An 18,348-nucleotide genomic window follows, 5' to 3' on the forward strand; every position below is an offset into this window, starting at 1 on the left:
GCCAAGGAGAGGAGTGAACCAGGGGGCCGAGATATGTTTGCTCTCCGGTTTGCCTGTTTTACCAGGAGCTAATTCCTCAAATCTAGTTTCAAGCCATTTCTGGACAGCTTCTAGATCTAGCTCCAAATCCCCTGATAGGGAGCAGGGATATTGATCAAGGGCGGCCGAAAACATTTCTGCCGTCACTCGGTGGAAAGGCCGCGACAGCCTCTTAGTATCCTCCGTTCCTCTGACATTGGGCTTGACCGTAATAGAAATACAAAAATCTATTAAAAAGTGGTCAGACCAAAGAACAGGACGCCGTGGGGAGGCTTCTAAAGATCCAGTAGAGAAGATCTGATCGATCGTGTGGCCTTTAGTATGAGTCGGGCTGCTGATGAAAGGAGACAAGCCCAACGGACAGACTATATCAAGAAGCTTAATAGTGTCAGGGTCAACAGTTTTATCCATGTGGAGATTAAAGTCTCCCTATAGGAGACAATGCTCAGATCTTAAACACATTACGGAGAGTGCCACCTGTAGGTCCTCAAAGAACGAGCCCAGGGGGCCAGGTGCTCTATAGATAATGATCCCTGTACAGGTATGGCGAGAAGATAATTTGAGAGTGAAGCCCAAGGCTTCACTGCCCTTGATGTTGTCCACCGGGAAGGTTGAACAGGACAGACTCTTGTTGGCAATTAATGCCACCCCGCCACCGCGACCCACCTCTCTGTCCTTCCTATAGATGGTATAATTAGGAGGGACTGCAGAGGCGATGTCGGGACCAGAGCATTCATTAAGCCAGGTCTCCGTCAAAAATAGGCAGGAAGTTTTTGAATCCGATATCAAGTTCCAAATGTCAGTAGAGTGCTTACCAAGAGATCTAGTATTAAGCAGATGACAGGAAAAATAAGGTGACGGGTGTACAGGCAAAACAGCTTGCTGCCTCGGCAAAGCCCAGCCACACTCAGCACAACCCTTCCTGAGCAAGCGACCTCCTGGAAAAACATGATGACATAGAGAAAAAGATCCACGTAGCGCTAGAAGCTCAGTGGGAGAATAGGAGAGCATTGTTGCTACTAAGATATCTTGACCATCAGACGGCAGACTACCAGCCAACAGAGTCAGAGATTTCATTGGCTGAGCCAATCCAGTGCCAAACTGGAGGTCATTTTTGGTGTTGGTTCTAAGAGCCAAAATAAGAGCCGAGACTACAAAAATCATTGTGTGTAAAAAAAAAACAAAAAAACACACACACACACTTCTTCTCTTCCAGGGTGGCATAAAGTACTCCGCAAATGTGGCAGTCCCTGGAGATAAGTGCTGGGGAAGACAGGCCATAAGTCATTCTGTGTATTGACTCTATTATTTTTGATACTATTTTACCCTACACATGACCCAGCAACAAACAGGTCCATTTCAGAAGACATGCCCGTTTCAAACTGTATAACACATGCAAAATGCTTAGCATTTTGTATATTGTGTCCTAAATGTACCTATCCACTAAAATGTAAATGTTTTCCACGTCTGAGTATAATCACAAGTTACGATGTAAGCCAGCTCCTCTCCCTTTGCTTCATGACCCCACAAGTAATTCTAATCACACATTTGTGTACGTTATCTCCTTTTCACTCACTCTCTTTCAGTCAGTTTTTGTTGTTCATATTAAGTAGTTATATAGTGCAACTGGACTAGGGAGGTAGACGGGGGCCTTATTTATAACTAATCAAAATAATACAAGAGACAGAACAAGATATGTAAGGGGAGAATGAATTCACCGCAGTTAAAGATCCTCAAATATATACAGACCTATCAGTTAAAAGGTTTCATGCAGAGTAAGTAGGCTGGATGTCGAAAAGACTATCAAGTCGCATTCTCTTATTGATGAAGACATCCACTGGGATAGAAATTGGTTGAATAGCTGTGGTTTGAGGTGTTTCCTGAAAGTAGCAGGAGGCAGGAGCTTTCTAAAGTTCACAAGCAGGGAGTTACCTGCAGGAACAGCTGCTCCAAAAAATGATTCTTTTTGTGCTAGTGATGGTTTAAATTTGTGCACATCTAGCAACAGAGAGTTTTTGCTTCTCAGGCCCTTGGATTCTCGCGAGTTGGTTCAAGTTTCAGCTAGATATAGAGGACAGTTTTCATGTATGGCTCAAGGCGTTACCAAAATCTAGTTTGATAATGACAAGAGCCGCCAATTAAGTTTCGTGAAGTTGCAGGAGATTCATTAACTTGTCTTATTAACACATGTAGATGGAAATTTGCTGCTTTGGAAATCTTGTAAATGGGAGAAAACAATGGTAAATCCCAATGATTTAACTGATGGTGCAGGAGCAGACGTTAAGCCGTTGAAGCTGCAAAGGCTCATACGAGATGGATGCAACCTTTTTATTATCGAGGAGAAGGAATTCTTTTTTTATTCCACACTATCTCATTTTCTGGATCAGCCTCATTTGTCTCTCCATTTCTCTTTCCTGCTGTCTCTCCCTCTTGTTCTTATTCCCATTCTTTCTTTTGCTCTCCCCTGCATCTCTTTTTCACTCCAGCCTCTCTCATCTCTCTATCCCTCTCCACTTTCTCTGCTCCTCTTTCTTTCTGTCTCTGTTGCCCCAGGGTATGAGTCTGGTGGAAGTGCCAGTTTCAATTGAAGTTATTGGTTTGCCTGTGTGGAAGCCCCCACATCCCGCCTCCCCGCAAAATCAATGGCCTCCAGAGCCATGTGATGTAAAGAAAAAATGATTTTATTGCAGGTGTCGCTGGTGGAATAGCACAGCAACACGGGGAATGCCATGTGTAACACAGAAGAAGTAATTCAGGCCCTGCATGGCGTCTTCCTGTCTTAAACACAGCCTTCCCAGTGCTGTAAATAACTCGAATCCCTGCGGGTTCCACCCTCCCATTCACCACAAGTGGCTGGTCACCGCCAAGGGCTTTTTGCATTTTGACAAGGGAGTAATCCAAATGGAAAAAGCTTGTAATATAGCTTTGCCTTTATGCTGCTCACCCAGGAAGCAGCAGTGACGTGGAAGAGGTGGCAGAAGCTGAAGGCATGACCTGGATAGCAGGGAGTCCTAACCATGGAACCCCAGTGCTTACAGAGACATTACAGTTTACACTTTTTTGTAGTTTTGAGCCTAATGGAAAACAATGGGGCACCCATTAATATACAGTAGCCAAACACTTGACAATATTTACAGGTAGACATTTTAATGATTGAGGGGGGAGGGGTAAAAGGCACTACTTGTCAATACCATTAAGGTTTATGGTGGCTTTCCAACAGCTCACTTTCCCTACTGTATGCCTCTGCACTTAGGTAACTCGACGACTGCCACCATTCCTCAATGGTTTCAGTTACTTGCCTAACTACATTAGTGTGCTATCTAAACTTGACTATTACAATCAGTGATGCGGATGCTAATGCGGACTCCTAATGAAGATCTTACGGGTACATGTATTCAATATTTGTAAATGAATCAAAGACTGGAAGAAAGCCCAGATTATAGACATATTGGTGTTGCCACTTAGTTTTTCCACTATCAAATCGCTGATGGTTATCATGCCGTTCTCTTCCAGAGTCTAAACACATTTCTAGAACGTTTGCAATGATCTCTAAGTGTCTCTGATACAGTGTTGGTCCATCAGGTGGAGGTTGATGTTTTTACTCTCTCCCACACCTACAAGCCTGGCTTGTATGAGCATCAAGTTAGTTTGTGGGTTTTTTCTGCTCTTTGCTTGGTTGTGATCACCATGTTATTGTGTATGGGCACGTTTTTGCCATATCTCATAGGCGTAGCTATAAGTGATGCAGCTGGTGCAGTTGCACCATGGCACGGAGGCAAGTGGGAGGCCCAAGCCCACCCTGTACCGGCTGCAGTTTGATGACAGGTTACCTGCGGTAAAAGATTTAAATGCAGCCTAGCTGGGGCCTAGCAATGTGTTGACTCTTCGTTGGGAGACTAGTGGATGGATTAGGCATGGAGGATGTGTGAAATGGAGGCGAAAGAGAAGTGATGAAAGAAAAGAAAGGATGAAAGATAGAAAGGAAAGGAAAAAGTGACTGAAAGAAGGAGATAAGGATGAGCAAAAGGGAATAGGAAAGAGGAAGAGAAAGGGCCATAGAGTTGTGAGAGAAAGAACACGAGAAAGGAGATGGAAGAGAAAGGGAAGCGAACATAAGATAGTGTTAGAGAAAGGGAGGAAGGAGTTAGGACAGGTAGATTAAGAGGAGGTTGTCGGAGAGATGGAAGAAGATGCTGTAGAACTTAGGGAAAGAGGACGAGATAGAGAAGAGAAGGTTTTAGTCAAGCAAGGAGAGAAAAGAGAGGAAGGACATAAGGACGAAAGAGAGGGGAAGAGAGAGACAAAGAAAGCGATAGAGAGAAGTGGGGTGGAAGGAAGACAGGGATGTCGAGAGGGATGTGAGAGGGAAAGGCAGGTAGAATGAGGGTCTTTGAGACCGATGGTTACCATCAGTGTAGAAAGTACAGTGAAAACTGGGCTAAGGGGTATGAGGGGCGCACTGCACCCCAATTTCTTTTATTACTGACCTAAGGTGTAATGGGCCTATTTTCCTTTCTTGCATTAGGGTCCATGTCATTTGGGCATGATAGGTATGAGTTCTGCTGACAATTACAATAGCTGGAGCAAGGCAGCAATGAAAGCAGTTTCAACATTGACTGGCCAAGAGCAGAATAAATAATCCTGTGGATAAGGAAAGGTCTCCTGCTCAGCCTGTTAGGTGAGAGAACTTCGACCAGCAAGTTTAGTAATGCAAGTTAATACTGGCATGTGCCAACCATCAGGTCTTCTCCACCACAGATTAGGTATATTGAGAAAGCCTGGACGTTGTGGCGATTAACAGACCGGCCATCAGAGCAGCTCAGAGTATACAGCACTCGAGATCTCATTTCGGAGCAGTCAAGTAGCACCAGAGAGAGCTCCCTCATCTATAGCCCAGAATTAGCTGCATAAGAGATACTGGTTTGTGTTATGACATGCCAGCAGCTGAGGACTGACATGCACAAGAGACTCAAGACTGAATCCAGGGTGTGCAAGTTGTGAATGAGCTGCACTTTCAATGTGCAGTGAGGTATGATCTCATCAAAAGATACATCTTCATTGATTGTTGACGTTTCAAACCATTGAATTTATGCAATAGAGTTTGACAATACAGTAAAAGTTTGACATTTTATTTATGCTTAATGGTTGTCACCCTAAAATGTACAAATTAGGAGCCTTGGACATGAATATGGTTCTGGTTCTGTTGTCACATTGAGGTCTTATCACCTTTATGGCCATGCAATGTTTCCTCTTAGCAAACACGACGTAAAAAAGTCACTTAAATGATTGAAAAAAAGTAATTTTTTAAAAAAAGGATAGGATTTAAAACTTAACTTGCTATGAGCCAAGACATGGGTTGGACAAAGAAAGACAGAGGTGGTTCAACAACCAAAAGTTGAAAGAAGTGGTAATTGAAGGGTGCCACAGTCATTGGGGAAACCTAATATTTGGCAATTTTAAAAAGTGCCAGTTTATCCCATTTAAGTATTTACTCTCTCCAGTGCATACTTTACAGTCACCAGGTGGGCAAGCGGGTCAATTTTACCAGGGCTATTAAAGTAAAAAGACGCATGTGCCTTCAGAAACCTTGCCCATGTAATGTGGGTTTCTGTTGCACCAAGCACCTATTATACTCAAAAACTATACGCAAGCCCCAACTGTGATGGAGTCCCCCAATGCATTACTTGAGGTACCTACCACTTTTAGCTTTCTAATTCTATCAACTAGGCAGAATTCACATACAAATTCAGGCCTTCCATGAAACAAACCACAACTGTTTCATCCTAATTTAAGGCCTAAAATGGTGTCATAGTTTAATCAGAGTGGATCATCCCTCTACCCAAAATTCCAAGAAATATTAGCCCAAAGAATTGCTTGTTTTTTGGTGAAATCCTCATTGAAGTATGCACAAAACAACAAGCAACTTCCAGGTCCTATTTCAACAGGAAATCAGATGCACTCCTGTCCACAGTATTTGACATTTTTAGTCACTCATTGGACAGTGACAATGTTCCCTCTGCGTGAAAACTCAGATTGTTGAACCCTTAGTGAAAAAGCCCACAGCTGATCCTCTACTTGCAGAAAATTACTGACCAATCTCCTTACTTCTGGTAGCGAGCAAAGTACTAGAACATCATGTGAACAAACACCTCTCTGGCTATTTGAAAACTCAAGCCATTCTCCTGGTCAATCCTTAGCCAAGGCAGCTCAGCAGCCATGATAATTCTAGACCTGAGCGTTGCCTTTGGTCTTTCACACCGTCTCACATTTGATCCTTATTCAGAGTATGAAGGAAGGCGAAAGTTCTGGGTCTGCACTAAAATGGTTTGTAGTCTACCTAGAAAATATTTGCTTCCAGGTCTGCGAAGAAGCTCTTTTCTCTGCCAGCCACCCCTTAAAATGGGGGGTCCCATAGGGCTTCTACCTAAGCCCACATTATTCAATCAATTTGTTCTACCTCTGATGACACATGAACAAGCACATGACCTCGCACTTGTGTCTTATGCAGATGACACGCAGATCATCATATCTCACAATCCAGAGATTGGAAAGATATTTAACCAACTAAACTCCTGTCAAAAGGAGGTTACAGACTGGATGTCTGCAAGTAGCCTAAAACTGAACAGTGATAAGACGGAAGTACTATTTGTTGGAAACAACCTCTCTAGGTGGAAAGAACTTTCTCAGCCCTACCACCTTGGTGATCTTCCCCAACCCACCCTAGCACTCAAACACCTGGGTTTTTAGGTCGATAACAAACTCTCCATGTAAACTCAGACAAGTAAACTCGCCTAAACCAGTTTTGGAATTCTGAGAACTCTAAGAAAACTGCTACAATGGCTACCACTCTCCTTGATGAGAGTGGTGGTGCAGGGACTGATCTACTCACTCCTAGATGATGGAAACTCCCTTTATATGGGTAGCTCCAAGTCTGTGATAAAAAAATACTACAAGATGCCCAGAATGCGGCAGCTCGGATTCTTAAAAAATATCCCCAAACACCAGTCAGCTGCATTAGCTTTAGCAGGCCTGCACTGGCTTCCGGTGCAGAAGAGAATCCATTTTAACACACTGTGCCTTGCCCATCGGGCCATTTACGGGAGAAGCTCACTGCTTATACAGCAACTTCTCCATCTTTACATCCCAAGGAGGGCTCTGCAGTCCAGTATTCTAAAGTTGCTGACAGTCCATAGGGTTAACAAGACAAGGTGGGGCCACTCTTTCGCCTACCTTGCCCCCAAACTTTGTAACATACTCTCCACGGTCCTCAGAATTAACTAGTCTGAATCCAGTTTTAGGAAATTTCTGAAAACTCATCTATTTTAGTCTCTCTTTACTAATTTTTAAGTACATCTAGTGATCTGGCAGATGTGTTGTCTTTAGCGCTGGGAGGCCCGGTTGGGTAGCTATGCGCTGTACAAAAACACCAAAATAGAACAGAATACTACAGACACTGAGTCAGGGCCATGGTGGTGGTTTGCGGAGATGTCCTTTTTTGAGCTGCATGGTGGTCTTCATGTGTTCAGATGCTTAAGGAGCCATTTCCATTTTCTCTGACCTCAACAGTGGAAGCGTCTATTTGGTTTGGAAGAACGTGGTTCAGTGTTTTGGCGACTTCTTCAGGGTTGTTCACTCTGGCCAACATCAGTGTGTATTCTCTCTCCAAGATGGATAGGCGCTCCTCCTAAAAAACAGGCAGACCATCATTAGACTTGACAAAGGCTCCTTAACCTGTGCTATTTATTTCAGTATGCAGCTCTAACACAATATGCACAGTAGCTGCACTGCCGAATTCTGGAGGTGTTTGTGTATTCATGAATGTTGTTATGCTGATTTGTGTATGTGTATTTTAATATAGTTGGTTTATATGGCGCTTCATTCATTCATTGCGGACGAGTTCCATATTACTCTGTGGGAGTGTTACGCATAGCAGAGGGTGTGTGTCTGTCTCATAGCCTGTATGTGCAGAGTGCATCACGTCGGAAGGGAGCTTGTTTCAGACATGTATGGCACAGACTACTCATAACTGTGGTGTAGCAGGTGATTAGCTGTGTCTGTACATGGGTTTGGGAGAAAAGTGTGAGAATAGAATCTGCCACTCATGCGGCTCCCGTCTGTAGTTGGAATGGTCTGTATCATACAACTTAAACTACACTCAGTGAGCGGCACATAGACCCGCCCAACAGTTAGGGGTATTACTCCCCCACCAACCCATATGTTGTGATGTGTCCACCCGAGAGCAAAGGAGGGACACATTATTATATGACCTGTTAGACCTGGCACCATTGGCGTGGGTCTCCCTTCCATTTTTTTGCTGTTGCCTCATGTATTTTTGCTGGTGCTGGATGCTTTGGGCACTGTGCCACTGCTACTCAGTGCCACAGTGCAAGTGCTCCGTATTGTAAATTAGGACAAGCCCTGGTGTGTGTGGCATGTCCTAATAGCGAATTCCAGCCATTTTCGTTTTTCACTATTGCAAGGCTACCTGTTCTCCATAGGCCAGAATGGGCTGTTAGAGTTATAACATTTTATAATCCTAACTGTCTCAGAGACCATGGTAGAAATTCGAGTTTAGAATGCCTGAACTCAGAATAATAAAATACATCTTTTAGTAAAGTTTATTTTAATATTCTGTGTTTGCAAATACAACTTTTAGAAAGTAGGTATTTGCTTGTCTAACTATTCAAACCTGCCTCTGCTAGGTTGTGTATTCCTATGTATGGTTTTGAGGGTGATAGGACTGGAAAAGCCAAGAGACCGGCTGAGTCACCCAGTGGTGAACAGAGAGATCTGCATCTAGATGGGAGGAAGGAGTTGCACCTGAACCTTGAATAGGGCTGTGCCTGCCTTCCACAATGCTGGCTCCACCCCCTGGGGAGTGGCTGATGTCTCTGCCCAGCACACTGAAAGAAGAGAAGGAGTCCTGTAAACAAAGTGCTCCAGGACTGTACTTGCCTTCCACAATGCTGGCTCCACCTCCTGTGGGGCGTCTGATGTTTCTGCCCTGCACTGTGAAAGGAGAGGAGAAGTCTGGTAAACAGAGTGCTTCAGAACTGGTTTGGACAGGGCAAAGGCCCCTCTCCACTCAGAGAACAAAGGACTTTGGGGTATAAATATTGGGACCCAGATCCCATGAAATTAGATCACTTTTGGACTACAAGAATAAACCTTTACTGAGGAGAGGAACCTGAAGAAACTGAGGAGAGATTATTCTCAAGCTGAAGTGCTGCTTGGGGGATTGGCCTGCAGTGGTTGGCTTACTGCCAAATGAAGGAGAAAGGAACTTTGTGTACTCTGCTTTCAAATTGTGAAGGATCTCCAAGGGCTTGGAAAAGAGCTTGCCTCTGCTGAAGTCTCAGGGACAACAGACTTCACCCCCCAGCCCCCCAGAGTTCTTGTGGAAGTGCCTCCTGCTGTTTTGGACCTACTGAGGAACTGCGTGTCGCCGTCGCTGTACCTGCCGTCGCAACTCCAAAGGAGGGTATCGCCGCTGGAACTGTCGCACTGCACCGCATCGGAGTGAAGCGTGCCGCAATGAAGAGGAAGCGTGTTGCCGTCGCTGCTGATGCAGTCGCATCTCCGAAGAAGGAGGGTGTCGCCGCTGTAGTTGTCGCACTGTACCGCATCAGGAGAAGAATCTCGCAACGAGGTCGGAGCGTGTCGCCGCTGGAGCTGTCTCATTGCACAGCATCAACCAAGAGCACCTCGCATCCCGGAGAAGCGCGCCGCAGTCGGAGGTGCTGCCATCGCATCTTGGATGTCGCTGCTGTAGTTGTCGCATTGAGCGGAAGCTGCACGCATCGTGGAGAAGAGCGTCGCCGCTGGAGCTGTTGCCGTCGCCTCGTAAGGGCGTTGCCACTGCAGTCCACGCATCGAACCGAGGCCTTCTCGTATGCCTGAGAAGCGTGCCGCATCTGGAAGATCTTCACGTCTTTATTTCTTTGCACCTGACTTTGCCGCATTTCCCATCGCTGCGACATTGCTTGTCGTGGAAGCGTAACGCAACTTGAGGTAAATTGACGCAGTGTCGCATCGAAGAACTGAACTGAACTAAGCTTAAATCTACCATCTTAAAGTAATCATAGTGTGTATTTTTGACATTTATGGTCTTGTGGTAACTCTTTATAAAGTCTACTTATTTTTTTATATAAAACCTGTGTGGTGTCCATTTGTAGTGTTGTTACTGTATGTGGTCACAACTGCTTAATTTACAACGCCTCTGAAATAAGCCTTGACTGCCCACGCCAAGCAGCCTAGAGGGGGAGCAAGGGTTATTTTAGGAGTGTAATCCCCTTGTCCTGACTAGAGGAGAGGGTCCCTACTTGTCACAAGTACCTACCTGTGTCAACTAGAGACCCCCAAATTTAACATGACCAGACACAATATATGCCTATGGAGTCTGTTGAGGTGTAGCAGGGAGCAGCCCATCGGAATGCACATTCATACATCCAGGCATGGTACATTCTATCCACTAAGAAGCGACGGGGCAAAGCCACTGAAATGGGCATTATTCACTTATATATTCACTCAGGTATCTATTCAGGAGCAACTAAGGAGTAGCCTTAAAGCAACCAGCTATGGCATATGCTCTGAGGAGTCGACACAGGAATGGCAGAGTAGAAAACGAGCCACAGTACATGTTCTGAGGTGTCATTGGAAGGGCAGCAGAAAGTGTTCCATAGGAATGGGCATTTTACAGCCAGCGATAATATATTGTCTTAGGAATACACATAGCAGTGGCAGAGGAGCAACCCAAGGAAGTCTGTAGACACCACACATACATAAACCTGAAAGGTCAACCCAAATGCGGTGATAGAGCAATCCACTTAAGTCAACAGAGACCACATGTACATGGGTCTTAGATTATGTTTTTCGCCTTGATTTTCTTCAGAATACGCATCTATATTGGTCTCTCTGGAGTGCGTTTGGAGAGTTTACCGGAAGAAAAGCTACCTTGTCTACAAATAATACCACAAATAAATGCATACAGGGACAGACCAAACCATTTTCTTACAGCGTGTTGTGTTTTTATTGGGTCTTTATAATACAGTTTTTTAATGTAAGGTTCTCTTACGGAGTAGTCCCTTTAGTTAGCTTCATTTATTCTGCGTGGCATTTTCCTTCTTGTTTTGACATAGCAGGGCCCTTTGACATTTACTTCCTTAATTTTATTTTGACAGCACCCTTACTTTGGCTTTATATTACAGAGCATATTTATCCTAATGATCAGAAAAATAACTTTTGTTGTAAGTATTTAGTATCAGGGTAAAAAAAGGAAATCATTTGCAAATCATTTACATTAATTCACATCTGCTTAACGTATGGTTAGGTTTAGGGTCGGTAAGTCAGTGGCGGCTGGTGACTGCAACAAGTGGTGAGGCTTAAATCCATACACAGAACTGAACTATGCTATGTAATCATGACAATATAGATGTCAGCACCGAGGTTACAATTGATGTTGCAGAGGAGAGAGGGGAGCAATTAGACATGGAAGGAAAAACTAGAGCTGAATGACTAGATTTTTACTTTTTCCTAAAGCTTACTTGTGTTGTTTTTCTAAGGCAGCATAATTGAGAGGATCCGAGGCTTCATGTATGCACTGAGAGTATGAATTGGCTCTTTTTCCTGACTTTGGATTTGGAGCTGAGCTACGCCTGCCAGGTACACTAATTTAAATGTGACCTGGCGCCACCGACTACAGTTTGTCTACTCTGTGGTGCCTTGTGCATGCTTACCAAGCCCACCCGTTCCCATCTTGTCATAGGGTGAGGTGTGGTCATAATTATAAGTTTATTTTTTTTTAAATAGATTTAACATATAGCATTAGAGGTAGATACATAGGGTTATGGTGAGACGTAGATGCAGAAGAGAGAGGTGGTCTTAGCCAACTCATGATGGCCACATATTGAGGTGCTCTGAGTCCCCGCCTATCCAATACTTTTAAATACTACAACTTCCTTGCTCAACCTAACTTTACACCTGCACCGAGAAAGAAGATGAGTAGGTGAGAAACTGTGGCAAATCTTGGTGGTACAATAACCTGAAGACCAGGCGATGAGTGCCGGGTGGATGGAGCAGGGCCAAAGGACGACAGGGGCTGCCGGCAGGCCTGAGGCCTTGCCTTCACTCAAGGTTGCATTTTGCAGTGAGACAATGGGACATAACACTGCCAAAAGATGGCAGCCACAACATGATGCAAACTGCTGAGTCACGCTGACTGGGGAGCTTTCTGACTGTTTCCTGCTGATTGAGGCCAGCCTGGTTCGGGATGCGCCTGGGTTTTCTGCCCCTTTGATACCGCACAATATTCAGCCACTGCAATAATTGTATTTTTCCTACTACTCTACACTACTATAGTGAGGCTAAAGCAGCTGCTGCCACGAAAGAGGAACCTGATCGGTGTGAGGAGAGGTGCAGGATGCCTACTATTGCAGTTGATGGTCTAAATAAACTCATTTGCTTAATACACGTCTTGACATGCTATGGAAACCGCGCTACCTGGATGTTTCAGGGAGGGGATCTAGCTGAGACTTCCCAACTGGTCCTGTAAGCTGTATGCCAGGCTGCTGACTCTGATTCCTATGGCAACCCTTTATAAAGCTGGTCAATACAACATATATTTGTTTGATTGACCTCGCCTAACTATTCAACTAATCACCCTCTGCTGTATGGTGCAAGGACTTCACCTGGCCAACTGAGCAACGATAGTCTATGCGTCATCACTCAAGCCAGTCTGACATTATCAAGCAAGAGATGAAAATGGAGTTTTCAAGGTACGTAGCTTACGGGCACATGCATCAAAGATAATTGCATTCGCAAACGGTGCGAATCGCAATTTTCGGCCGTTTGCGAATGCAATGATCAAAATTGGAATGCATCATGTATTTCGCAATTTTAGGAATTGCAATCATGTTGCGATTTCTAAAATTGCGATTGCATTTAAGAAATCGCAATTTCAGATTTCTTAAATGCAATGCATGATCATTTTTAAATTGCGAATAATCAATTTGGAAGCGGTAAATTAGCATGAGGTTGGACCTCATGCTAATTTACCGAAAACCTTCAAACCTGCACAAAAATGCATTTTTGAAAGTTGCATTTTACACACACACATGTCCTTGGGACATGTGTGTGTGTAAATTGCACTTAAGTTTAATTTCAGGGGTGCAGGGAGGGGTTCATTGGACCCCCCCTGCACCCTTGAAATTGCATTTTCAATTGCGATTCGCAAATTGAAAATCGCAATTTGTAAATGCCTTCCCATTGATTCCTATGGGCCTCTTGGCCCATAGGAATCAATGGGAAGGGTTTTCCTTAATTGCGATTCGCAAATTGTGAATCGCAATTAAGGAAAAATACCGATTCGCTAAAAAAATGCGAATTAATCATGCACTGCCGTTTGCGAATCCTTAATTGCGATTCCTTAATTTTCGCAATTAAGGATTCGCAAACGGCAACATTGATGCATGTGGCCGATAGTCTTTGAGATTCCGGTGTGTGAATCTCAAATTTCCTAACTAATAAAGCAATTGCCACAGGGTGAATGTGCGATGTGACCAAGGTTTGGGATGGGCTGTTCCCATGAGAAGAAGGGTCAGTATTGATTTGCATTAGGTGGGCTTCTGAGGCTGATTTACAGGTCGGCATACAAGTACTCTGTTACAAAGGTGATGGAGTACCCTGTCTGCCAAACTCAAGGTCCACCTGCCCAATTTTGAGTCGGGCAGACCGCAAGGTTTATTCTGAGGTGAAAAAATGTATTCTGCCACTATAAAACTTCCTTTGATGGCCCGACGTAGTAGGTGCCATCAAAAATAAGCTCTCCGCCCGATTAAAGCACACGTTCAAGTGGCTTTTGTTACTGCCAATCACTGCATGGTATTCGGGTGGTGAGTGCTGATAAAAAATAAATTTATCCTCAAAAGAAAATGGGTGTGGGGATCACTAGTTTTTTTCTTTTGTAAAACAAACTCCATCATGTTTGATGGAGCAATCCGTTATACTTTTCCTACATTGACGGGAACCACCACGATGGCAGTTCCTCCCAGTGTATAGAGATGTCCGTTGGGCTGGGAGACATGTCCAAATTTGGTGGGTGAAATAAAGGCAGTAATGTCCTCCTCCTCCCTATCTTCCTTTATTTCATCTGCTAAATCCTAAATCAGGCACTCTGTCTGAAGGGGCACCGAGGGCGAAATAAATTGGTTTGGAATGATACCCCGCAGGATTGCCTGTGGCTAGCCTGTTTACCAGCATTCATCCCATCACCTTTTGGGTGTTTGATTGCCAGTAGCATGCCTGGAAACCTGAGACTGGTGTAGCTCGATTATCTGGCACATTGGACTAGAGAATTGTCCAGATTTGTATGTGTGCTACAGAACCCATGTTTACAGCTCTTTGTAAATATGGGTTTGCATCAAAATCCTTAGGTGGATGCACAGGAATGCCCATGCACCACCCATGGAACACCTTCCAGGTGCACAGTAATTGGATTACCTTTTCTTCCAAAGCTAAGATTATTGACATTTGCATGGCTTTATGAATACCAAAAAGAATTTTGTGTCCGGCTGTGTCAAAAAAATGAGATAAACCGATGCAAAATGTTGTAAATCTGGACCTAAATATATTTAAAATATATTTTAAATATATTTAAATTCTTCATCCAAAAAATGAACAAGTTCAAATCTCTTTGTGAAATCAAGCTGACAAGAAAAACCTATACAGGCATAGCAGACCCGACTCAGGGCCCCCAGACCCAACACCAAGCCAAGAATATATTTAATTGGGGGAGTGACACACCCCAAAAACCCCTTGAAGCTACTCCCCTCAGTTTCACCTCACAAGCAATGTCAAGAATGAGGAGGGCAAGCAGCTGAGCACACAGTCAACTCTGACCGACCTGCAGTTGACATTAACTGAGAAGATGACGCAAGAGCCCTCCCACTTGAACTGAAAAGCAGTCTGCAATGAATTAATGAGAAAATAGTGTCACATTAAACTTCCGGCTGGATCAAATGAAGGAACATCTTGACAGACGTACCACTAATATAGACATGGTTGAATGAAGAATAAATGAATTAAAGGAGAGGATTCGCTCCTCCAATGAGAAATTACTTCACATGGGAAAAGTTCTGGAGGTTGAATGAAGATTGGGGGTCACCCATCCGAAGAAACAACATATGCATTATTCAGTTTGTGGAGTTGATGTAGCTAGGCAGGCTGGATCTGTTTGTTGAGAAACTACTTGTTAACCTCTTTGGAGGAGATAATTTCGCAGCAATTCTGATGATGAAAAGGGCACTCAGACCGCCGACACTTAGGCCTTCCTCCGTGTATTTTCACGACCCATTATTGTACGCCTCATTAACTATTGATATTGTAATGCTGTGCTGTGTCTATCCTGGGAAGCAGGAGACTTGCAATTGCTAGGCGACAAAATATTTATATAACCTGACTTAACTCCAGCCATTCAGGAGGCTAGAATAGTCTTGGGTGAGGTCAAGGAAAAGCTCTATGATAGTGAGTTGCAATGCTCCACCCAGCCCTCCTGAGAGTACAATGTCAGGAAGAATGGAGGGTGGAGACCTCCCAAGAAAGATGCAACAATGTTTGACGACTCTGGTTGGGGGGAGAAAATTATACTTAATGATAATGATTACAACTGTGATGATGCTGGCTCACCGATTATGTGGCTGACCATGTGGAGAAGGGACAATCGATCTGATGGCTATGGGCATGCTTATGAACTACCTGTTGTATTTCCTTTACCACCCACACTCTAGCAACCAGGTTGCTTCTGTCAGTACTAGACTTTACATGGCAAGCACGGTGCTCTACTGAGTTTTCACTAAGCTGGGAAACTCACAGTAATAGTCTTTGTTATCACAACGGGCTACGAGGTTTGGGAGCTCAAACTTCAATTCATGGCGTGGAATGCTTATGTTGTGACACACTTAGGAGTTTTATTGTTAGGGTTCACTCATTGGTTAAGTGGTCAGTGTGGGCGGGGTGATAGAAATACAGGGTTGGTTTAGCTTTTACCCAAAAACCCAAAAAGGCGATGGGAGAAATGCTTGCACTTTGTCTAACCACTAGCAGTTGCTCGGGGAGCATGCTGACTCAGCGTTCTTTTGCCCACCATGTCACTTCAGATCAGGCCCAGCTATTTGCAAATCGGCCTCAGTCCTTTTTCAATAGGAACAGTCCAGTCCGAACTGCGGAGCCAGGTCTTCTCTGAACCACAATACAAGCAACTGAAGACTGGTTTCGGCCTGATTGGGCTTCTTCAGTCGGGTGCAGCTTGGTTCCAGTGGGCTTCTTCAGTCGGGTGCAGCTTGGTTCCAGTGGCACAGTGAGCAAGGAACTCATGTCTGGGCTTATCCTTGGCCACTTACGCCATTACATCAAACACTAAGAAGGTTTTATTGAAGCAGGGGGAAGTCTAATTTGCATATGGCAGAGTCCAAATTGAGCTGGCATGGTGGGCAAAAGAACGATGGGTTGGAATGCTACCCCAACCGTCACTGTTTAGAAAAACAGCAAGCATTACTTCCATCACATTTTGTGTGCTTGATGTGCTGTCCTAAGTGGCAAAGGTGTGCCCAGACATGGATCCTGTGCTCGCTCTGCCACTGGAACCAAGCGGCAGGCCACTGATGAGCCTAATCAGGAAGAAAACCGATCTTGGTTGCTTGTGTTCCAAATCAGGGAAGACCCTGAAACCTGGCAGTTTGGGGTAAACTGTTCCTACTGGAGCAGTGTGAAGACTGGCTTGCTTAGGACTGAGTCCAAACTAAAGTCGCATGGTGTACAAAAGAACGATGGGTTAAAATGCTACCCCAAATTATTGCCAATAGTTCGATGTATTGGAAGCCTTCCTCCCATTACCTTTTTTGTTTTTTTTACTAACCCTCTGAAGAGTAATTTATATAATATTTGGGTTCACTGATTGGTGAAGTGGTCAGCGTGGTTTGGGGGTAGATACTCAGGGCTTGTTAAGGTTTTATTTATGGCTTTGCAGGATTCCGGACGGACATGCGAGGGTGGCAGTGACCACATATAATACTGTAGAGAAAAGACACCCACAGATGAATGCACGTACAACATACACATAATAATGTGCCATACACCCTAACAACATGGAATGTGATAGAGCTGAATATCTCCAAAATTGTCATACAAGTTGTGACAAGTCTAGACAGACACAGGATAGATGTGGCCCTAGAATAAGAAACCCACATACTACTTGATAAACCTTCCCTATTTGTTGTGAAATGTGCTACCGATACATTGTGTGCATCCTATTGCTCATAATCATGTGAATCAGCTATCAAAATTCACAAATCTGGTGACTTTAAACGCAGGCAGTTCATTGTGGATCCGCACGGGCAATACCTATTGCCTACTGGTACAAAATTAGACACACACATTACACTGATAAATGTATATGACCATAACATCGACTCCCCAACCTATTTGATATCTATGATACCTGAGGCTGACTTGAGGCGCATGATATACTGTGAGGATGTTACTTTAACCTGACGCTTAACTATACATGGGATATGCTGAATTAGACCCATAATCACTCAGTGCTGTCTGTAAGAGCCGTATTATTTTATATGGCAATGTTAGGACTGAAGGATGTCTGGACAGCAACACATGAGGGTGAGCCAATAATTCCATTGAATATGGTTCTCTATCCAGAATAGATCTATGGCTATATTCCATGCACTAGCTACTCTGTATGATCGATATACAGCATATGAAATTTACGCCCTCTGACCACTCCCTGTTTAAAGCCAACTTACTTTACCAACATCAATATGTATTGGCAGCGTCTAGAGGTTTCCATCAGGTGCTTTGGGGAATGCAGTCTTTATGCATGACATATCCACAGCTATCAAAATATGCCATGACACTAACCAGGGGAAGGTTCAACATTACTGTACCTTATGAGAGGCATTTCAAGTGATCATAAGAGGGGACAGCATCTCCAAACAGGTTGGTGTACTGAAATCCTTGCAAGTCCCATTGGGCAGGTAAGAGGGGAAATTGAAAGAGTTGGGAGGGAAATTCACCCAGGATGGGGATGAAAGGACATTGGGGCAGATAATTACGGAGCACGACTTAGACTTTGATATGGCCACGTGCATACTACATTGGTTTCCGCATACCCCCAAAACAAAAGTGACGAGTACATTTGTAGATATGGGTTTGGTGTTGGCGAAAAGAGAAATAACAATGCACTGGAAATCCAGCGAGGGTCCCAGCAGTAGAAGGTGGAGGGCAGAGCTGTTCAAGTGGGCT

At 44.1% G+C, this 18,348-nt stretch overlaps 1 protein-coding gene across 2 annotated transcripts in view; it reads right to left on the reverse strand.

The window, feature by feature from the left end:
- Positions 1–5,152: 5,152 nt before the first annotated feature.
- RASAL3 (RAS protein activator like 3) overlaps positions 5,153–18,348 on the reverse strand; it is a 286,096-nt gene continuing 272,900 nt past the window's right edge. For both annotated transcript variants that reach the window (XM_078682087.1, XM_078682079.1), the window contains exon 18: positions 5,153–7,723. In XM_078682087.1, coding sequence (XP_078538213.1) covers positions 7,562–7,723 — 162 coding nt within the window. In that variant the 3' untranslated portion in view covers positions 5,153–7,561. The remainder of the gene's footprint in view (positions 7,724–18,348) is intronic.

Source organism: Lissotriton helveticus, chromosome 1_1 (genome assembly GCF_964261635.1).
Source record: "Lissotriton helveticus chromosome 1_1, aLisHel1.1, whole genome shotgun sequence".
Taxonomy (NCBI): Eukaryota; Metazoa; Chordata; class Amphibia; order Caudata; family Salamandridae; genus Lissotriton; species Lissotriton helveticus.